The sequence below is a fragment of the Biomphalaria glabrata genome, chromosome 4, assembly GCF_947242115.1.
Source record: "Biomphalaria glabrata chromosome 4, xgBioGlab47.1, whole genome shotgun sequence".
NCBI classification, from domain to species: Eukaryota; Metazoa; Mollusca; class Gastropoda; family Planorbidae; genus Biomphalaria; species Biomphalaria glabrata.
The window spans coordinates 45,611,504-45,636,117 of NC_074714.1; the positions used below are offsets into that span (position 1 = coordinate 45,611,504).

At 35.9% G+C, this 24,614-nt stretch overlaps 1 protein-coding gene across 1 annotated transcript in view; it reads left to right on the plus strand.

The window, feature by feature from the left end:
- Nucleotides 1-24,614, plus strand: part of LOC106070347 (guanine nucleotide-binding protein G(i) subunit alpha) — a 39,726-nt gene that overhangs the window by 10,282 nt on the left and 4,830 nt on the right. Inside the window, exons 5-9 of the mRNA XM_056025751.1 lie at nucleotides 18,041-18,198; nucleotides 18,329-18,457; nucleotides 18,779-18,908; nucleotides 21,052-21,205; nucleotides 22,205-22,412. Of these exons, the coding sequence (XP_055881726.1) occupies nucleotides 18,041-18,198; nucleotides 18,329-18,457; nucleotides 18,779-18,908; nucleotides 21,052-21,205; nucleotides 22,205-22,395 (762 nt within the window). The 3' untranslated portion in view covers nucleotides 22,396-22,412. The remainder of the gene's footprint in view (nucleotides 1-18,040; nucleotides 18,199-18,328; nucleotides 18,458-18,778; nucleotides 18,909-21,051; nucleotides 21,206-22,204; nucleotides 22,413-24,614) is intronic.

Below are 24,614 nucleotides of genomic sequence, written 5' to 3' on the forward strand. Positions count from 1 at the left end.
AGTACCTTGGAGAAAAGATCTAGCGGATTATATATAAAGTGAGATAAGCAGATTAAGGAGTCGGTTGTACATTCACGTTCTACTTATTCTCAACGTGAATATATTTATTCAGTTCATTTATATTGTGTCATTACGTTGAAAGAATTCATTTAACTTTATTCTGCAAATCAATAGTGTGCAATTAATTATTCAGTATACACAATTGGTACTGTGTTTCTTCATTCTGTCCCAGCAAAATACGTAACACGCAAGTGCTCGACATTAGACAGGCATTTAGAATCCCTTCAACACAAGTCAGACAAAACCAGCGTGACACTTAGTAAGAAACGTCTTATTGTAATGATACTGTCAACAAGAAACATAATGTAGATCTATAAGCTGGACTGTAATTTCCCTTTCTTGTCAATGGCTACTGACAAGCAATGGCACATTCACTCTTGTTTGGTGGTGGCCTCGTCTCCCCCACCTTCCTGTAAGTTAAACACAGATCAGAGCTGACATAGTTACATGCTCTGTGTGCTTATGGGCCCGCTGATGTTGCTAATTAGGACCTGAGCCAGAATAGACTTCCCCCAACTGTCAGATAGACCCACACTGTAGGGTCGAATTTTGATGTCTATGATAGCCTTCACCAGTTCTGTCAATGACCTTCCCTCGCACACACGCAACATTCTCACGTAAGTGAAACGTCATCACTATGAGACTGCCCATAACACTAGTGTGAATGTGAATCATCACTATGAGACTGCCCATAACACTATGTGAATGTGAATCATCACTATGAGACTGCCCATAACACTAGTGTGAATGTGAATCATCACTTTGAGACTGCCCATAACACTAGTGTGAATGTGAATCATCACTATGAGACTGCCCATAACACTAGTGTGAATGTGAATCATCACTACGTGACTGCCCATAACACTAGTGTGAATGTCAATCATCACTATGAGACTGCCCATAACACTAGTGTGAATGTGAATCATCACTTTGAGACTGCCCATAACACTAGTGTGAATGTGAATCATCACTAGTAGACTGCCCATAACACTAGTGTGAATGTGAATCATCACTAGTAGACTGCCCATAACACTAGTGTGAATGTGGAATCATCACTAGTAGACTGCCCATAACACTAGTGTGAATGTGGAATCATCACTAGTAGACTGCCCATAACACTAGTGTGAATGTGAATCATCACTATTAGACTGCCCATAACACTAGTGTGAATGTGAATCATCACTTTGAGACTGCCCATAACACTAGTGTGAATGTGAATCATCACTAGTAGACTGCCCATAACACTAGTGTGAATGTGAATCATCACTAGTAGACTGCCCATAACACTAGTGTGAATGTGAATCATCACTAGTAGACTGCCCATAACACTAGTGTGAATGTGAATCATCACTACGAGACTGCCCATAACACTAGTGTGAATGTGGAATCATCACTAGTAGACTGCCCATAACACTAGTGTGAATGTGAATCATCACTACGAGACTGCCCATAACACTAGTGTGAATGTGAATCATCACTAGTAGACTGCCCATAACACTAGTGTGAATGTGAATCATCACTTTGAGACTGCCCATAACACTAGTGTGAATGTGATTCATCACTACGAGACTGCCCATAACACTAGTGTGAATGTGGAATCATCACTAGTAGACTGCCCATAACACTAGTGTGAATGTGAATCATCACTTTGAGACTGCCCATAACACTAGTGTGAATGTGAATCATCACTTTGAGACTGCCCATAACACTAGTGTGAATGTGAATCATCACTTTGAGACTGCCCATAACACTAGTGTGAATGTGGAATCATCACTAGTAGACTGCCCATAACACTAGTGTGAATGTGAATCATCACTATTAGACTGCCCATAACACTAGAGTGAATGTGAATCATCACTTTGAGACTGCCCATAACACTAGTGTGAATGTGAATCATCACTATGAGACTGCCCATAACACTAGTGTGAATGTGAATCATCACTAGTAGACTGCCCATAACACTAGTGTGAATGTGAATCATCACTATGAGACTGCCCATAACACTAGTGTGAATGTCAAACATTACTATGAGACTGCCCATAACACTAGTGTGAATGTGAATCATCACTTTGAGACTGCCCATAACACTAGTGTGAATGTGAATCATCACTTTGAGACTGCCCATAACACTAGTGTGAATGTGAATCATCACTTTGAGACTGCCCATAACACTAGTGTGAATGTGAATCATCACTAGTAGACTGCCCATAACACTAGTGTGAATGTGGAATCATCACTAGTAGACTGCCCATAACACTAGTGTGAATGTGGAATCATCACTAGTAGACTGCCCATAACACTAGTGTGAATGTGAATCATCACTATTAGACTGCCCATAACACTAGTGTGAATGTGAATCATCACTTTGAGACTGCCCATAACACTAGTGTGAATGTGAATCATCACTAGTAGACTGCCCATAACACTAGTGTGAATGTGAATCATCACTAGTAGACTGCCCATAACACTAGTGTGAATGTGAATCATCACTAGTAGACTGCCCATAACACTAGTGTGAATGTGAATCATCACTACGAGACTGCCCATAACACTAGTGTGAATGTGGAATCATCACTAGTAGACTGCCCATAACACTAGTGTGAATGTGAATCATCACTACGAGACTGCCCATAACACTAGTGTGAATGTGAATCATCACTAGTAGACTGCCCATAACACTAGTGTGAATGTGAATCATCACTTTGAGACTGCCCATAACACTAGTGTGAATGTGATTCATCACTACGAGACTGCCCATAACACTAGTGTGAATGTGAATCATCACTAGTAGACTGCCCATAACACTAGTGTGAATGTGAATTCCTTTACCCTTTGGTGAAGGAGCCCTTAAAGCTGGCACCAGTTAGTCCTGTATTGATTCGAGCTCGCCTCCTGATCTTTCTTACACGGAGCTTTGTGGCCAGACTTGTTTCAAATACAAATCAATGATGCCGTGTAAAGAAACTGTTTTAGTTGTTGCTGTGTAGAGCTCTGGGGAGATGAGAAACATTTGAAACTCCACAAATGACAAGTGTTGGGACGGGAAAGAGTTTTGAAGGATGATCATGTTCACATTGTTATCTCTTGCCCCAACATTATGGACTGTCTTGAAACATCTATTTTCAATAGCATTGGTACTGTCTTGACAAAATGGACCACAATTACCGAAATGGATTTAAAATAAAAAAAAAAAATGATGTACTCTTTCCCAACATTAGCTCGTAAACAAACAAAACAGTGTAGCGCCAGCATTGTCAATTGTGACTTCTTATTGCTACACGATAGCTAGTGTGTTGACTCCTTGACCAGAAGCAAAAAAAGTCTACTACCCAAGATAAGTCACACATAACATAGTCATTACTGCTGTATTAGACTGTCTATGATCACCGGTTAGTAATGCCATCTGAAATGTTAGAAATGAGACGTTGTAATCTGCCAGCCTTCGAGTGTTAGTGTGTGTTGTCTGAACGCTGCATTTCCGACGAGCTCTGAAATACGCGCGCTTTCTGCTCTACGTGTGTCTCCTTACCAATCTCTGACCAACAGTGGGACAATAAGATGTAAGTGGTCTGAATAATTTGGGTGGACCACGTCTTCTTCAAGTGGGGCCAACTCAAGTGTTCCCTGGCTCTGTGTAGCACATGTCCACTGAATTGGACGCCTAGACTGTGCACTGTGTGTTCATCTTAAGACTTGCCTCGTATGACTCAAGTACACTTCATCAGACGAGAGTGGAGCTCATTACCTTAGCATAACTAACACATCAGAGCCTTACATCATAACACTATTCTAGTTCACGTGACCAGATCATTTCACCGTAAGGCCACATTTAATGAGCGGTTACAACAAGAAACGTTATGCTGTCTTTCACGCTTCACGTTGGACACACCTTTGACCCTAGGCTTTTAAAATAGTGCTCTATCCACGTGTTCTTTACTTTGTGCTGGGAGTTGGATCAATAAAGTAGCATTGATTTCATGTCTTCAGTTGGTCTCTGCGCTATTCAGCGGTTTGTTCTCTGCTTCTTCTACTGCAAGTAATTTGAACGAGCCAGCGTTGCTTCACTAGATCAGTCTTGATTGGTTGTTGTCTTGGTCTGTTCTGTCTGTCTGTCTGTGTAACGAGCGCCCCCCCCCCCCTTATTTTTTTTAATAAACAGAAAAATGAACTAGCATGGGCGTTTTTTGTCAAAATTTATTAGGGAAAAAAAAAGGTTCTTTAGTCATTAGCCGTAATCGGCTAAATTTAGTGGAAAATCGCTTACATGGAAAGCTAGAAATGATCTACCAGATAGAAGTCAGAATTATCTCCTTTTTCAAGCCACAAGGCTACACATATTCCCATTCCTGTATGACTGAGGCTTGTAGACATGGGACCGATACACTTTAAATAATATTAATAATGGTAATGTCATCGATTCCGAAGATTCAGTGTCGGTGTTACGCAAACCCAGTTGCGACCTGTATATTTTTCCGCATTTCGCGCAGACAAAGCTTTTGTCCGCCGACGGTCTATTTAATTTTTCTTTTCGTCTGCTGCGCCTGTTTTCAATATGGGCTTTTCATTAGTAGGTCTCTCCTACTGCTCTTTCAGAGGCCATCTGCTGCCATACATTCCTCTATGCCAGTGAAGAAGAAATGGCGCCTAATGTGATATTTTTAGCGCTTACGGAGGCATGCGGTCCTTCCTCAAGCGGGATAAGTGTCGACTGATAATTAGCACTTATATATGATCCATGCCGGCCTCCAGCAGAACATATTTGTGTAGCCTCGCCAGCATATGTCCATAATGAAACAGAGGTGCCTTTGATGGAAGCTTTTGAGGAGCCTTAAAGGCAACACCTAGAGCCGTACAAAAGTGTGGTGAGAACCACTGCTTTATAAACATTGATTTTTGTTGCTAGGTGAGGAGACATAATTTGCCATACTCTCAGATTGAAGCGCTGTTGTTGGACAGTGACGCATCATTGGGCACGTCCCTGAGCGAGCATCATCTGTACACATGTACTGTTGAGTTTAAACAGCATATATGTCACATTAAAAACGTGTAGTTCATTTGATATAGATTCAATGTACACCCCAGACCTGTTTCAGTGTAAACAACATCAAGCGCAAATATTTCTCCCATCTCCTTTCTTGTTTGCGTGTGATGCCTCTGTTAGTATTGTATCATCTCAGATAATATAACAATACTAATGGCAATGTCTTCGATTAAGGAGGAGTTTAGTGTTTCACATGGCCACGCAAACCCAGTTGTGACCTGCATTATTTTTTTCTTTACTTCCTCTGCATCTGTCCTCTACAAAAGCTTTCCGGGGCCTGAAATGTGGTTTTGGTTTGCGCCATTCACATTCCATATAAATAAACTTAACTCAGGCTGGATGCCATACAGTGTTTCACAAAACCTCAAAATCTAGTCACAAACCTTTGAAAACCAAATAAACTATGGAGTTTCAATCCTGTATTTCGTTTCTTCCTAATATCTGCTCTACTGTTTTTATTTTGCTTTTTTTCAAATATAGAAGACAGAGCGATTGCTATAATTTTTTTTTTTTGTCCTGGTTTGCGTGGACCTGAGCGTTAAACACAAGCAATCAGGTGGTAAAAATCCAAAATATCCCCCCCCCCTTCCCGTTTTTTTATCTACACACGCACGTAACCGCGCACTTGTGTGTGTGTGTGTTTTATTATTGCTGATGAGCGATGAGGTGTCCATTTCGATTGCTGGACACATTGAGAGATTGAGTCAGACGTAGTAGTAGCAGTACACGTTGATCCCACAGCTGAAAGTAGCACCACATTGGTGTGTGTATATACAACGTGGCACACATTGCCCCAGAGTCCTAAACTAGTTCCCTTGGATCACACAACTGGTCGTGCCGTGATAAAAGATGTTTTACTTTCTCTGATGTTGTTAAGTTCTGATGTATTTGACCCCCCCCCCCCCCTTTTTTTTTTTTTCTTCTCAAAACTAGAACTTTTAGATGTTAAGCTTTGTAATATTGTACTTATAAAGTGTACTCGTATTTTAACAATGTATAGATATTTCCCATTATAATGTAAAACATAATATTTTTTAAAAAATCGAATGATTCAACGTAGTTCTCCAATCAACAAACGTGTTGAATTGTTTTCCTTACTTTAGATTTAACATCACATTGCATGTGGTCATTGTTTGAAAATAGTTTGGGATCACCATTTAATTCGAACAACATTCTCATTGTAGTTACGTTAATTCTCTCTTCGTCATTTCACCTTCTCTTCAGTGGTGAAAGACTTGGTTCCACCAACTATTTACAACGTGTTAGAGTTCCTTTGTTTACCTCCTCGAAAAGAAGCTTTACGCTTATCTGATCCTGTCAGGCGGCATTCTGCCAGTGGAAGCATCGCGCAGACTTGAACTATCTTCCATTAGTCTTGTCCGAACAACTTATCGATGGCTCATCTGTGGCGTACTTTGGTTTAAATTGTTTGAATTGTACTCATTGCTGACATAAATCTTTCCTACAGGTAACATGGCGGTGACCTTTATCCCTTCTTTAAGCGTTGTCTATAGAACCACCACTTGATTTGTACATTAAAACCTTTTTGACTGTAAGGTAACAAAAGACAAGTATGTTTGATTCTCTAGCACAAGTCAATGGTCAGTTAAAATCACCATCTACTAGTATCATGGAGGCGCGGTGGCTGAGTAGGAGGGCTTAGCTTTCGAACCGGGGTCCGGGGTTCCAATCCTGGTGAAGACTGGGATTTTTTAAATTTCGGGATCTGAGTCCACCCAGCTGTAATGGGTAGCTGACAGTTGGGGAAAAGTTGAGGCGGTTGGTCATTCTGCTGGCCACATGACACCCTCGTTAACCGTAGGTCACAGAAACAGATGACCTTTATATCATCTGCCCTATAGACCATAAGGTCTGAAAGTGGGAACTTACTAGTATCTACGTTTCTGTTAATTTCCATTGACGACTCTGGTTACCGAGTGTAAAGAGTGTGGATACCGAACTAGAGTTCATATACAGTCACAGTGTATTGTCCCAAAATCTAATGAATATCAGACAATTACTTTCGTGCCAAGGGTGGAGTTTGTTGTTTTTTAGCGGCCCCCGAAAGGGGATAAGACGTTATTAGTTTTGTGTGGCCTGTCAGTCCGTCCGTCCTGTTTATATCTCAGAAACTAGAAGAGAAAATGAAAATCGGACATCATATTTTAGTTCTGATGCAACGGCTACTTTTTTCTTTTCCGAAAGTGAACTAATTTTTAAAATTATCTATACGAGCAGATTTGTAAAAAAATTACACCACTTTTCAATGAAAAACTTCAGGGGAGGTAACTTTTTTTTAAAAAGGTCATGGACTTCATCATTAATAACTCAAGCTTCATTCATAGATTCGCGCATTGGTACAAAAAAAAGTGCATCCAAGGTCACAATGGTTAAAGTGTCAATGGTTCATTATAAAATATATTTTCCATTTATTAACTAACTCACTGAATAGAATTCTGATTCAAATATTGTTTTTAAAAAAGAATTCTGATACGAACTTCGTTTTAGTTATAAGTTTCAAAAATAACAAACTACTTCTATAGCGCGAACTTTTGACATATCCTTATTATAGGGGCCTACACTTGACAATCTCAATAAGACTAAATAGAGCCCAGATCTAGATATATTTATAATAAATGTATTAATAATTTGAACAAAATTTTAATCAAGGCAATAGCTTATCTTCTAACAGTTTAGGGGTGCATGTAAACAATAGTATCTAGTTCTAGACCTAGACTTAGATCTTGAATCTAGATTTAGATCTAAAACTAGGGTCTAGATCTAGCTAGATCTATGTCTAGTTTGTATGGCAAATGACAATGGAGATATTAATTTTTATTTTGTGAGGAGAATGCCTGGTCCAAGTAGACCCACTCCAAGTCTTTTAAGTCATTTCTAGCTAAGTCACTACCTAGCTAAAATAGGTCAAGAATATTTTTTCGTGTTGCCAATTTATCTAATTTTGTAAGAAGAATAAATCTTTAGTTTCTCTTTATTACATGTTATTAATTTTGAATGTATGGATAAGGTTAATAATTATTATTTAAAAAAATATAAGTGAACGCTAAATGAATATATGGAGATGCTGTGGCTGGGTGGTAAAGCAAATGGAAACAGAAGTCCCGTGTTCGAATCCTGGTGAAGACTCTAGGTAGACCACTTCGGGGGGCCGAGTTTGAGTTTGTGTTTCCACACAGTCTTTGTAACCTTGTTTTAATTGTTTTTTTTCCTAATAGATGGAAGAGTATTTCAATGAGTTGAGTTGACCTTTTCATATAAACTGCTACTGCATGTTTCTGTGACGTGTATAACACTATATTGAATAAAGATCTGCCGCGGTTGATTGTCTTTAAAAAAATTGTTTTAGCGTTCTGTAATTAAGTTGTATTTTCCAAGTAACAAAAGGTTGCTGGATAGACATGTTGTTAAGTATGTTTGGATCGCCAGGCATGTCTTGTGTTAATGAGCAGGCTGACACCTCACTGCTGTCTATTCCCATAACGTAGAGCTTTTAGGCTTATCTACCTTGACCTAATAGGCTAGAGGATAAGCGTATTGTTTTGTAGCTAACATCTACAATCAAGAATCTTGGACTTGCTCTACAGCTGTATGAGATGCACAGGGATACATCTTGTACGAACATTTCCACAAATTGACATTGTATTTACCATCGGCTAAAGCAGTGTTTCTCAAACTTATCAGTGGCGCACCTCTTGACAAAAAAAAAAAGGTTGACGCCCGCCATGGGAGCTCTGTACTTTACCCAGTGGTTTCGGGAGTTTTTTTTTTTTTTTTTTTTTTACGTATGTAATGAAAAAGGAAGAAATGTGTAGACATTAAATGTTAAATATAATTTTTTGTTTTGCATATCAGTTTTCTAAGCTTGAAAACATTGATTCTCATGGCAGCGCACTTTTTCTCTCGATAGAAGAGCGCTTGTTAAAATAGTTACAGCAATAAAGTGGTGGGGGTGAGCTCGTCCGATTACTTCTAATAAAGAAGGAGGCGCTACTGGTCAATAAAACTGAGCGAGGGATATTCCAGGTCCATATAACGCAAGTATCTCTGTGACAGTAGGGCGAGATTCGACCTTTCTGACACGAAGATGAGAAGAAACATGTTAGCAGAGAGGTTTAGAAATGTCTTTTAAAAGTTTACATTCAGTAAACATTTTACAAACCCTACTTAGAATATCGGCATCACTAGGACGTGCCTTACTTCAAATGTTTTATTTTTTTGAAACGTAAATACTACTGTCATCTTATCTTGGTTCATACGTGGATTTAGAACTAGAAAGAGTGTCCTCCCTTTGTCTTGACATAAAGAGATGACTGGCCTTGAACAGACCATTGTAATCAATGTAGTAGACTGACAAACTATAATGACTATACAACAGAGTTGTTGAAAGATGAGCCTCTCCCTCTCTCTCTCAGTGGTAATGTTATTTGTGTATCTCGTGTGAGTTGACTTAAACTTGAAAGAGCACATCCTGAAGTCACATGTGGGACGGGAGCCCCGCAAGCCAGTCTCTTTGCTACTAAATCCTGTGTCAACGGAGCGACTGTCCTCCGTCCTTGTGTTTGCTGACATACACTTAAGGAGACATGCGCTTAGGAACGTTGTTTGGAAGATGCAGATCTTGATCTACTTTGAGCAGTGGCTATAATGTCAAGATTGGGTAGTGACTGAGTGTACTTTGTAGTAACCCTAATGACACTGACTGATTTATTCTTGATATAGGATGGTACACTCACACACTTTGTGTTTCATTGAATGAAATTTCTTTATAGTAGCTTGAACTGACTGACTTTGTGGGTAATCTCTCTTACTGCTTTTCCTTGCAACAAATCGTCCCCGTCTGTTAATTATTGATTTATTGAAGTAAAAAATAAATAGATCTAGAGTCTATATTCTTCCAGATTTTGTATCTTTTATTCTGCAGTGGGGATACAATGTCAAAGAGAACATGTCACAATAAGAAGTGTGTTTCACTTAGATATAGCGACCAAGAAGCAACTGTAGTGGACAAAATGTCGTGTGTTTGTCCAATGAGTTTCTCAAGTGTGTGTGTGTGTGTGTGTTTTAGTTGTTTATTAGAGATTACAAGACTGCCGTGTCCATTGCCCCCCCCCCCCTTGAGTATTTTGTTCTCCTTCCTTGTAGTGACTCGTTCAGAGAAATACTGCGCAGGTCTAGAGTCTGTTTCTGAATGATTGCCAGCTTGTCTGGTCTCTACGTTTATGTTTTGAGCGTGTGTGTGTGTTGATAGTGGTTAGCAGGAGGATTCCCTTAAGGGTATACATTAAGTGTTAGCGTCCCAACAAATGACGTGACTTAACGATGAGTACACACCTCATTGGCTGAGGGAACATATTGGTTGCAATTAAAGCGACTAAATCTTGTGTGTGTAGATATTTGACTGGCAGTTCAAACAACTGCTCGCTATGTTGTACAACATCCCCGCCTTTCTTTTTTTATCTGTTGTCTGTCACCTTCGCTATCAAGATAAATCTCAAAAACTAAAAGAGCTATTGAAAATCGATATCCCAATCACATGTATCGTGCTGGAAATATGTGCTTGCAACTGCTACTTAGAAACTTTAGCGAAGCATTTTGTTGTCAAAGTAGGCATTTTGTATGCACTTACATTTCTAAAATCGAATGTTCAAAGTGCAGTTCGTCTTCGCGCATAGTATTTTCACACATATCCCATTACATATGAAATTTCCTTCATCGTGCTAGGAATATGGGGCAAGGCAAAATCTAATCATGGTCCCCAAATGTTTTGTTTTAATATTAAGTATGCACATTGAACAACACATACACTTTTTTTTTCCAACAAGAAACATTAGTGTCTATTAAGCTGACATAATCTTTTTGAAACTATTTACTGAAGTGTTACTTGTGGTCTTTCGAAAGTCTGACCTTTTTAGAAAGGTTCTTATATCAACTTACTCTGGTCAAAAGTTTGGGCACGTTATTTCTCGGGCACCCAATCTCGGATCAAGTTGAAATTTTGCACAATCATTTCTTGTACATGACAAAAAAAAGAGTCGATTAAAAAATAGCCAATTAGTTAATTAAATCTGGTAATTAATTATTTTGTTTCATATCGAATAGGGGAAAGAAATTGTACTTGACAGATGTGGTGGTATAGGTTGAATTAGTCCCCATTATACTCTGTGTAGAGAGTATGGTAGTCGTTTGAAACTAACAATGCATAACTATAAACCCATCTATTTTCATAAGCACTTCGCTGACTCAGTGGGTTAGTGTTCTAAGGAAGGTTGAACCCTCGAGTTTGAATTCTAGTCGTATTTTTTTTAAAAAATATAAAATATATTTCAATAGCGATCACGGTAACACCCACTCACATTACCCCCTATTTTTTCCCACTGAGAACGCTCAAAGCGCGACATTGCGCTAAACTAAAACACTCAGTAAAACTATTTATAATCGCACCGATTTATTATTGTTAGTACATATTATTATTGTTAGTCTAGATCTATAACACATTTAAATACCTGACTGATTTAAACTAATTGATACAATTACATACCTGACTGATTTAAACTAATTGATACAATTACACTTCTTGCTTTCAAATATGTATGTTAAGGAAGAAAATACAGCTGGTGTAATAGCTCTGTGGGGTCTAGGGCATCCACTACTACAATTTTCTCTTATTAAGTCAAGTCTGTTTATGATGGTCTCCTCTTCCAGGACACTCTTGGGAAGAAATTTGAACCCTCTAGTAATACCAGTACCTGCATTTCTGTTCCGGAATGTGTGCTACGTACTCCCAGTGTAAGCTCATGTGTTTGCTTTGTTTTAAGTTCTCGGCTATTTTTTTACTTATTACATTGTCCTGTTGCTTTGTTAAGATGACATTGTTGTCAGTGTATTCCGATGAGGGAACAGTCTAGTAGTGAACGAAAGTATTCCTAGAACATGTCTCTTCATCATTGATTCACCGGTGCTGTCAGTGTAGAGAGTTTTTAAAGAGTGTGACCTAGACGACGTACCATATATCTGGTCTCACGTTTCATTCAGTTGCTGTTCTGCTCGTGTCATTTTGAGTTGGCAGGAACTTCACAATCCACCTCACTGCAGAGCTAAGTTTTGTGTTTGCTCCCATGCTATTGATTTACATTCCGTGGGTCAAACACATTTCTTGTTTGGTGCTGGAGAATTTGTTCACGTTGACCAGTTGATATTAACATGTCATGTTCTCTTTGGAAATAAAGATTACAACGAAGCTTCAAGAGCTGATGTTTCTTTCTCTCGTAAGCCTCCCCCCCCCGCAGCTATAATGAATGAATTCTGTAAGTTTCAATAAACAAACAAAGTATTACGTTCTGTCTCAGCCACCAGTCCGATGTGATACAATGGTGTAGGCCTGATCACATTGCGTGTTGACACATTGACTAGATTTACCTGTGTTGGTACAGGCACACCACTTCCTGAGCGTCACATTGGCCACATCGACTGGCTATAGCGTTAGTCATTTTTTTTTTAATTGACCATTGTGATATTTCTGACACGTTAGTTCGAGGTCCAATGCAAGCTGATGACTAAGTAGTTTACTTCACTCTAATACACTCAAAGGAGTTTAACTTAGGGCTAAATTAGTCACGAAGTAAGACTCAAGTCATTCCAAGAGTACTATTAATTCCTCCCTCTCTCTCTTTCATTAACGCTATAGACTTTAAGGTGGGCAGTTGAACTCAGCCCTTTTATTTGTCTGGGTTTGCTCTCTTCAAATGCACACATAAAGAAAGCTGTAGATTTGATTTGTTGTATTGACATCCCATAGCTCTTTACTCCTGGCAGGTAGATTGTTTTCAAAGTTAGAATACACTGGAGAGGGAGGGGCTTATTTCAGTTTATGATGATCACTTATTGATTCTTGCACTTTCACAAGAGCTGTTTTTGAGTGCTGGGGAAAGAAACTCCTACATTTTAGGATTCTGGTTGATTTTTTTTTTTTTGGGGTTCATTGATGATGAAAGTGATGATTCCCCAGGAGCATCATGGGGGGTGGTGGTGATATAATCAAAGTGTTTAATGACTCAGTAGTTCCATAAGGCCACGCTGACCTTTACCATTACACAAAATAACTTTTTAAAATAATTCCTGTACTCTCTTTACTCCTCCCCCTCCCTTTTCTAAACAAAAACAACCAACTTACTAACTACTTGATCTATTTCTTTGTTCTTACTAACTGTGGGTTTTCCATTTGACATGCCCCCCCCCCCCTTTTTTTAAGTATGTGCTATTTCTATCTATTGTCTACCTCTTCCTTCAAGGTTGTGCATAAGGTTAGATGAAATTGACTTGGACACTATCTCAGAATCAATGTTAAACTCTATAACCACTCAACTCCTTCCTTTTTAGTAGATCAGCATATGTTCACAGTGGAAATGGCTTAATGCGTTCATCAATAATAATTGTCCTAATCAGTCATGTAGAAAGTAAAAGGCTTTAGTTCTGTGCCATGAATTACACATGCTTGCTCATTGAATGTAATGTGAGTTGGTTTATTTACAGCCTACATCTTGTACATGAGTCACAAGAGACAAGCAGAATTGCATATCAACATGTCCAATTATAGTTGTTCTCCCTTATGTATTGTTGGTGTGTTTTTGGTAGCTGAGCTCAGTACTATAAGAGACAATTTAATTCAGTTTTGCTAATCTTATTTTCTGATATCAAACTAATGCACTACATTATTTCTTTCTATGCATAGAATCTGTTTTGAACTTGGTAATGTTACTTTGTATGAGTAGGTCATTTCTGTACATCTCCAGTTCTCAGATTACTTTCTCATTTGATTGTAATGAAATGGTATTACTTCACTAATTGTCCTTATAGAACTAGGTTCATTGCTCTGTAAGCACTTACATCCATTGTCCCCCATCGTCTAAACCCTTCTGTTAAATGACTTCAAAAAATATGTGTGTGTGTTCACAGCAGTGTTGTGTTCATGTCTAGATGTAAAATATGGGCAGATCAATAGTGGCAGAGCTATTAATGTTAGAGTGAATCACTGTGGGACTATCAATAATGTAATAGGTACTAATACATAGACTTGAAAATGACAAATTAATTTTGTGTCCACCTTAGCAGACAGCTTTTTTTTTTTTTTTTGTTAGAACTTGGTATACTTTCATTTCATTGACAATGGCAGGATGATATTATTGTCTTATGTCAGAGAATAAAGTGCCCTCCATTTAACTCCAGTAAATCTTGGCTAGGAAAATATCTTCACTAAGTGGTAATTTCACTGAATATCATGTTCAGTAGTTTGGCCTAAGGTTTCAAGTAGTGTAAAACACCCACACATTGAAACAATGTTATCATTTTGTTGACATTGAGAGTTATCTTTTCATTATTTCATCACATGACTAGCTAGTCAACATGCATGTATTTGACATCAGCTACTATTTGTATAATTGTAAATGTGTTTTCCTTTAAGCATCCTGGATTTTAAATTTTTTTCTCCCTGTCCCTTCCCCCTCCCCCCAAAACAAACATTTCCAGCTACATGTATTCTTTCATTTTAAATACATAATTACATAGTTCTGTACTAATACATCCTGGAAATGGATGTTGTGAACCAATAAGATGCTTGCTGAAGGTAAAAAATATTAAGTCAGACCTTGTAAGGTGGAAGGTTAATATCTTCAAAAAAATATCTTAATAGGTATAGAAAACTTTTAGTTCAAAAATTGTCATGCTTGTTCCACACATTATACTAGCTTCAACATTTCTTGTAGCACTAGACATGCTGTATTCTAAATTATAATTAGAAGTCTCAACATTGGGGGAAAAATGGCTTCATTTTATGTGTCTAATTTTCACACATTTTTCTTTCCCTGTACTATTCTATTCAGTTTTAGGGAACAAATTGTTGTCTTGTATTTGAATAGTAATTTCACAGGCTTTTGTATTACAGTAATAAAAATAAGTCTATGGTGATTACTTAAATGCTTATTTTTCTCCAAAGACCTACCAACACATTGAACAGAAACCTTTTAACTTAAAAGAACATTTATATTCAACAATTAATGTGTTTCACTTACTCATAAGTAATGTATTTCTTGTTGTGGTTGTATGTGTGTGTGTGTGTCACTTACCCATAAGTTATGTATTTCTTGTTTGTGTGTGTGTGTGAGTGCTTATGTGCACTGAGTTTGTCCATTATGTTTTTCTATTCCCTCTTCAAACTCTCTTAAGGCCATGGCCATTTTGTTTTCTCTGGCAAGTTTCAAGTGTTGAAATATCTGCTGATAACCGTGTGGCTTCTTAATGTGTGTGTGTTTACGTGTAGGTGTGTGTGAGAGAGAGCCCCTGGCTCATTGCTTTCTCCTCTATTGATTAGTAAAGCCAATTAATTTTCTTCTAGCCTGGAGTCACCTGAACTGATGGAAGGAATAAAGCTGTTCTTTTTGTCTTATTAAATCTAGGTTCAATTAGTCATTAGCTATCTCTTGTTTGTGAATGAAAAGGTAATGATTCAGAGTCCAAGAGACAGTGGTTTGGGGTCACTCAGTTTATAGTTAGCCATCACACTGGGATAAGTAGTAGAAATGGGGTTTCATGTTGACACTATTCCTACTTTCTGAGTTAGGTCAATAACAGGAAATGCTGAATGTCTAAGATGTAAATCTCATTTCCCAAGAAAGTCTGAGATCATTTATAGCAACTGAGCCTAGCATTGTTAAGTGCTGGAAGTGTGTCAACAGGTCAAACTTGTCTCACCCAGGCCAAATGGAAATATAATTATGAAAATCTTAAAAGGACTTTTTTGGTTAATTTATTGCTTAATATAATAAAAAAAATCTTCAAGGGATTTTATAAACAAATTCATAGCATCCTGTCCCCCCTCCCTTTAAAAAAAAAAACAACAACAATTAAAGGGAAATTTGACAGTAGATATATATAAAAAAGTGTAATTTGTTTTGCTTGGTTATATCCTTGTTTGATTTCTATGTCCTTGTCTCAGTTCAAGATGGGCATAAGAAGTGAAGGAATCACTTTAGCCTAAAATTGAATGTAATATGTTTGTGATTTCATTATATTTAATTTTTTAAAAATCCTAACTAATTAGTCTTGGTGTTCATGAAGCTTGATAAACAGAAAAATATTTGACTTGTCACTATTAGCTTGTATCAAGTATTTTTTATTTTTTGTCTATAAATTCCACCTGGAAAAAGTTGTCTATATTTGTCCTGCAACGATTGATCTCTTGGGTTGGCCTGTGGTTTTTTGACAAGATTCTAATAGCATTAGACTGGATCAATAGCTTCTCTGGCCATGACACAGAGTCATTCATTACAAGATTGTGCACACAACCATTTCTTGAGCTGTACATGACTAGTTACTATCTCTCTGAAACCAATATTCATATGTTCTATAAAATTGTGTGTTTATCCATTGAACTGTGTACTCCCACTTGAACTGTTATTTAACTGTGACACCAGACATTCCACTTCTGTATGTCTTGAACAGACTTTGACTTTATATATCTTGAGCAGGACTTGAATACTCTGTTCCTCTTCAAGTTCCATTTGATCTTTTGATTTGTGTACCATGTCTCCCACATATTTTGAAAACCTATTTGTACCCTCAGTAACAAAATGTAACCTATTTGTACGTAACACTCAGTAACAAAATGTTGCAAGACTTTTGAAAGCTACTTGAAGAAAGTTTGATTGAGAATTATTCATTTTAAGCTTACATACACATGATTCTGTATCCTTTTCTTTGATCCATGTAACGTGAACAAACATTTATCTGTTATCTGATGAGCTGGCATTGAACCCCTATTGTAAAAAAAAAAAATAAAGTTTTTTTTTTTTTTTTTTTTTGCTACAGAAAACTTGCAGGGCTTAACTTGTCATTGTTAGTGTAATGTGCATGTTGCTAATGACATAGTTTCCTTTTTATTGAGCCATTCCATGATACTGTTTGCCATTGGAAATTTGTGTTCTATTGCAAATTTCACTAACACATTATTGCTATTTTTAAAAGATCTTCAACATCAAAGGAGGATATTATATATATACTAGCATTATGCATCGACTACGACCGTTGATTTGTTCCTAGGCTTATTTTTTTTTTTTAAAGTTGATCCTTTGTACACATTATCTTTCCCACTTCTACATTTGTCTTGGAAGTGGAAATGACCTAAGGCATATTAAAAATAGAAGAAGACTTAATAAATAAAAAAAATAAAAAATATGGAATTAGTGACATATTTCTGTTTATGCTTTCTGATGAGACTTTGACCTTTAGGGAAGACCAAAAAAAAACAACAAAGGTTTGATAGAGCTTGTGTTTTTTCGCGAATTGCATATCTGCGAATCTGTCAAAAAAACGTTCTTATTGAGAACCTATGTGGTTAAAGGAACCTGTATACAAAATTTGATACGGATTCGTACAACAGTTTTAGAGATCTCACGATCACTGAGTGGTATTTTTGCATACATGTAATGTAAATGAATGTCATTAACACTTTTTTGCCTTATGATGTTTGCCACATATAAACCATTTATTTTTGTTATAGGTGTAAAGAATGTATATTGTAATGTGTTTTGTCACTGTTTAGGTATATCTTGATTCATGTATTACCAGAAGATGCTTGGGCGTGAATGTACTGGCATACTTATTAAGACACTTACAAAATATGTCCAAAAAAAATCACCACAGTTGAAGATCTTCATATAACTTATCTGAATAGTCTAATCTCTGTCGCTACATAAGATAGTCCCACACTATTTTTTTTTTCCATCTTTAAGTTATCTACAATCTCAATTATATTGTGACATCATTATTAGTTTCTCATTCAAAGTTCATTTCCTTTGGTGCAGTTGCTATATGATATCACCTTCTTTTCTATTAACTTTTGACATTTTTTTGTTTTGTAATCTTCAGGAAGAAGCTCGACAATTCTTTGCATTGGCAGGCCATGCAGATGAAGGAGAAATGTCACAAGAGCTTTCTGGTATAATGAAACGGCTTTGGAAAGATGTGGGCGTTCAGGAATGTTTCAGCAGGTCAAGGGAATATCAGTTGAATGATTCTGCCGAGTAGTAAGTGATTGATTCTAAATCTAAGGCTATTTGTTCTAACATAGTTATATTGGTTACAAACAATTCTGCTCACTTTGGGCAAGTAACCTATGTAAATACTTAAAGTAAGATCATTGTGTGCTTTCATCAGTTACCTGAACGCTTTGGACCGGATTTCTGCACCTGGCTACATCCCAACAGAACAAGATGTTTTGAGGACAAGAGTGAAAACTACAGGAATAGTTGAAACACATTTTACATTTAAAGATCTTCATTTCAAGTGAGTTTTTCTTCTACGCAAGCTAGAAGATTTACAGCAAAATTGCTTAGGAATTAGTTCACCCATGTATTCTCTCCTGTCTTTAATCCTTACTTTGTTCTCATGCTCTGTTGTATTTCCTTTCCCTATCCAATCCCACACATTTCAAGCACCTCACTTCACTGATGTATGGTGGTAAGATTTGCTAGAATTTTTTGTCCATTCAGTAGTCCTTTGAAAGAAAAGAAATTTAGGCTTGCTTACACCTTTCATTTGTCGAATTTTATTCTTTTGGTATATTTTCAACTTGAGACTAACATATTCTTAACATTTCACTTTTAGAATGTTTGATGTTGGCGGTCAAAGGTCTGAGCGCAAGAAATGGATCCATTGCTTTGAAGGTGTTACGGCCATCATATTTATTGTGGCAATGAGCGAATACGATTTGACTTTAGCAGAAGATCAAGAAATGGTGGGATTTGGTTTTTCTTTTGTAAAATTGTGTTTTCAGATAAATCTACCAATGTAGCAAACTTAAAGCCATGAAATCACCAAATAAATGTGGAATGTTGACCTTTTGACAATTTCCAAGGTTTAGAAGTTTGTTGTCATGTGATCTGTATTGAGTACTATTTATTTCTTGACCATGAGTCAAATTTAAAACAAGTTCATAATATATATATATATATATATAATAAGTTCATTTATTTTACAAAGCTTATATTCACTCACTGTCTATCTGGTACAAAGTTTGTAAACGTTATTTCTCCCATATCCAATCTCAGATTATGCTGAAATTTTGCACAATTGTTTCTTTTACCTGACAACACCATAAAAAAAAAATAATTAAAAAAATTAACTAATTAGTTAATTAACTATTGGTAATAAATTATTTTGTTTGGTATCTTGAACTAGGGAAAGAAATAGTACTTGACTCAAGTGGTGGTATAAACTGAATTCGTCCCCTTTATAGGGGGTCATCAGAGGCTCAGTAAACACAAATCTGAAAATAGGACAAGACTCTAGAATCAATAGAGAACTCTACCTGCTCAGTGATTAACATGTTGAAGGCTTGAGCAGGAGTCCTAATTCAGATCGCCCCCCCCCCCTCCCCTCCCAAAATCCTTTTTAAATTAAATTTTTATAAATGCTTTTCTTATTGTTAGTGTAGAATAATTACAAATTTAATTACAAGCCTGATCCAAACTAATTTTTTTTTTTTAAACTTATGAATTAAAGTGTGTACTTGAAAGGCTAACTTTTAAATAGCACTAATGAGTGTCATTGACCTAGTTAAATTTGCTGCTTGTTTAGCAGGGCTAGTAATTTAGAAATCAAGTTCACATTTTGATTAAATTAAATTCGAGATGTTTTCCACTTTTGTATATCTTCATGTCTATAAAACATGACTATTTGAGAGTTTCTTTATTGACTTAAGGAGGAGGTGCATTGGCTGGTGGTAAAGCACTTGGCTTCTGAACCAAGGGGATGTGGATTCAAATCCTGGTGAAAACTGGGATTTTTAATTTGAGATCATAGACCACCTCTAAATTCACCCAGCTCTAATGGGTACCTGTCATTAGTTGGGGAAATGTAAAGATAATTATCTGCCCTATAGGTCGCTAGGTCTGAAAGGGGGACTTTACTTTTTTTTTTTTCTATTGACTTAATGTTGTTTTGTAATAAATGTACAGTTAGATTTGTTTTGTAAATATATATTCAACATTAATTCTAACAAATGATTTAGTCCATTTCAAAGTTATTTAATACTGTGTGCTCTCTCTTTCCTAAGTGGTACAATTGTAGAGCCTTGTACATATTTCTATAGCAAATTCTTTTGAGTAGGATTATTCAACATCCACTTAAGTGTTTCTCTTTGGTCAAGGCCATTTTACTTAATTAGTTCCATTGGGGAAGCACAGGGATCACTAGTGACACACACTTACTTAGTACATGAAATGATAACCTGTGTTCTTTATTTCCAGAACACACACTTACTTAGTAAATGAAATAACCTGTGTTCTTTGTTATTTCCAGAACACACACTTACTTAGTAGATGAAATAACATGTGTTCTTTGTTATTTCCAGAACACACACTTACTTAGTAGATGAAATAACATGTGTTCTTTGTTATTTCCAGAACACACACTTACTTAGTAGATGAAATAACATGTGTTCTTTGTTATTTCCAGAACACACACTTACTTAGTAAATGAAATAGCATGTGTTCATTGTTATTTCCAGAACACACACTTACTTAGTAAATGAAATGATAACCTGGGTTCTTTGTTATTTCCAGAACACACACTTACTAAGTAAATGAAATAACCCGTGTTCTTTGTTTTTTTCCAGAACACACACTTACTTAGTAAATGAAATAACCTGTGTTCTTTGCCATTTCCAGAACACACACTTACTTAGTAAATGAAATAACATGTTCTTTGCTGTTTCCAGAACACACACTTACTTAGTAAATGAAATGAAAACCTGTTCTTTGTTATTTCCAGAATACACACTTACTAAGTAAATGAAATGAAAACCTGTGTTCTTTGTTATTTCCAGAATACACACTTATTTAGTAAATGAAATAACCTGTGTTCTTTGCTGTTTCCAGAACCGAATGATGGAGAGTATGAAACTGTTTGACTCTATCTGCAACAACAAATGGTTCACTGAGACCTCCATTATTCTGTTCCTCAACAAGAAAGATTTGTTTGAAGAGAAAATAAAAAAATCACCTTTAACAATTTGTTTTCCAGAGTATACAGGTACAACTAGAGATAGACTTAGTTTTAGAATTCATTTACCTTTTGAATACTTAGAATGAGGTCTGAAATATTGAAGCATCTTATTAACAGTAGTAAAAAAAAACTTTTAGGTATAACATCCCCAGAGGACCATTTTTACTTTTAATAAAGAAATGTGAAGAAAGAAATAAAGTGTTAGGTTCTTAGACCACTCCAGAGATTGCTTTTGAAATATCAAATCAAAATGTTCATTTGTAAAGACTTTGTAAAGAATTAGTAAAGAATGCTTTTCTTTGGATAACCCATTATTTGTGCTTTCTCAACTGTACCTTGAAGAATGTCTTACAATAGGACCAAACCAGCTCAGCTTTCATCTCTTCACAGTATTGAGTTCCTCCTTTTTGCCAGCCTCTGTCTTGTTTTCCTGGTATCTGATACCCAGCATTTTTCTCAAAGGCTTGAATTCTTTCAGATTCAGTGTTCAGTGTCCAACTTTCACAACCATATAGAAGTACCCTGTCTACTCCTCTAAAAAATTCATTTTATTTTTTAAAAATTGGACATACAGTTTTCAAGGGCTTTATTGATATACTGCTAGTGTTTTTTCTGTACATTTCAACAGAATGTAAGAGGGGCTTTTTGCCAAAGGAATTCTGCTAATGTAAATATTTGAAATTTAGAATTAATTTAGTTGGAGTTCTCAGATGCCTCATTTTCAGAACAAATTGAACTATGGACAAAGAAGAAGATACATTTTCTTTTATAACTAAGTTTGAAAGTAAACTTTTACTGTGCTGTATAAATATTGTGCCTATTTTTAATCACTATGAAAATTGAAGCCAATTAAAGTTTCAGTTTCAAAAGAATGATACAAGCTGCCAAAATATAATTCAGTTTTGGTTTCTTTTTCTAAATGTTTTCAATGAGGTTCACATCCTATAGATTAGGACTTAGACACAAAAAATCACATATATAAACTATGTGTTTAACTGTAATCTCATTCTGTCTGTGTCTGTCCAGGTGCTAATACCTATGAGGAAGCCGCGGCCTATATTCAGCTCCAGTTTGAGAATCTGAACAAAAAGAAAGACACTAAGGAGATATATTCCCACTTCACTTGTGCCACTGACACCAACAATGTACAGTTTGTCTTTGACGCTGTCACCGATGTCATTATAAAAAATAACCTTAAGGACTGCGGCCTTTTCTAACCCAATGAAATAACCAGGTGAATATGGAAAACTTATTTTATTGATCTGATGTTGAAGAAAGAGAAACAGTTTTTGAAGTTATTAACACTGTATTAGAGTTTTAAGTTTGTCTTAGAGTTAGAGATAAAAAGAATATCATCAATAATTTATAATTGCTTAAAGTAAACATTAGCTATATAAACTAGCTCTCCCTTTTGACTATATATTATCTCAAACATCTTAATGAGTGTCTTTAACTTAAGTACACATTGAAATTCAGGGATAGGCTCTAATACCTAGATTATTTTTGTAAAGTCTCTCTTATACTCTACTCATCCATTGGTTTTGCTGGACATTTATATGAAGAAAATATGAAAAGTTGTTACATGTTAACTTAACATCACTAGCTCCATGAGGTCTTGATGGAACTTTTACTTACTATAGATGTTGAATAGACCAAACAGAGATTAATGAAGTGATAATGATAATTTTGTGACCAGTGGCCTATAATGGGGAATACATTCAGGCTAATGATCTCAATATATATGTGTTTACTTTTTGTTTCTCTGAATTCAAAGAAAACTTTCTAGGTTAAACAAAACAAAAAAGTTTGGAATGTTGTTCTGACTCATCACTGAATGATATAGTTGGAAGCATCATTTTATTAAGCTTATTGAGAAATTAGGTAAAAGTTAGTATTTTATGTCTTGGAATATATTGAAGAAGAGAAAATTACACACAAAAAATAAGTTTTGTTTCCTTCAATAAATTATTTGTATAATAGCACATGTTATCCCTTTACAAGATTTCAGTTGGTTTTAGCTACAAGTCTACACTTAACAGTTTGTCACCTTTAAAAAAAAACACCCACAAAAACTCAGTGCTAAAGGAACTGATGCCACTTTTAGTTTTATATGTTAATCCATTTCATGTAAACTTTTTTTTACTATTCCTCTGTAACACATTACATGGAGACATTGTGGACTTGTTGAAGCAACTCACTTTAAAAATATTTTATTTGACATTTATTTGGAATTCCTAATATCAATGAGGACACTTTAACTCAATGAGTGCGGAGCGTCTATCCCATAGACGGTCTGACAGCCCCTAAACGCACGGAACGTCTATCCCATAGACTTTCATACCCTACCTTTGTTTCGTTGCATTTTTAAATTAAACTTTTTAACTAACAACAGTGGAACTATTTTTACTTTATAAAAGAGTTCTTCATCCTTTGTTTACATAGAAATTAGAAGCTTTTGGCTTTATTTAGACATTTATTTTTACTTTTTTTACGATGTAAAAAAAATGTCGCCATGACACGCTAGTCCAAGACACACCCACAATGTTTACTACTGAAGAAACTTTATAATTATTCTAAAACTTATCACAAATAAATAATAGTAATGAAGAATTTGATCTAGATATAGAAATTAGATCCAGGTAAGTCTAAATTTGGCATATTTATATCAATATTATTAGTATTTAGATCTAAATCTATTATTGTCAGTAGGCTAGGTGTAGAGTGTAGATCGAGATTGACTAGATCTAAGCTTTTATCTCTAGATTTAGACTCTAGATCTAGATATATCTCTAGATCTAAGCTTATGATAAATAAAAAGAAAGGAAATGGTAGATCTACATCAAATAATCATCCACTGTGGGCATTTTTTGCCCATTTTCTATTTTTTTTTTAGTATTGTTTATCTGTAAAAATCTACAACATCATGGCTATGCTTGTCCAAGACACACCCACAATGTTTACTACTGAAGAAGCGTTATTATTGTTTTATTTATACTTCTATGACATCAGATTTCTTTTTGAAAAAGATGTCAATAGTCTAATATGATGTTTCAACAGTAATGCAAAGATCAAAATCTATATTTAGGTCTCAGAAGTTCTAAAGCTGGCATCCATTGTTTTTTGAGGGTCATATTATTTAGATTATACTTTGTATCTTATATTTAAATAGAAAGATGCTTACATTTTCACATTCTCCATTCATTTACCTTTACGTTGATACCAAATATGTTACTATAGCTTCATTGGTACTTGAATAATAATTTTTGTTGTTTTAGGCATGTTTGGAACATTTTCTTTTTTTTCCGAAAAAAGTAGCATTTTTTTTTGGAAAAAAAAACACCGCACTCAATGAGTTAAACAAATGTGTAGTTGAAATATGACTTTGACATTTTCTTTGATGTATTCTCTCATTTTTATATTTGTTCTTTTATTTGGA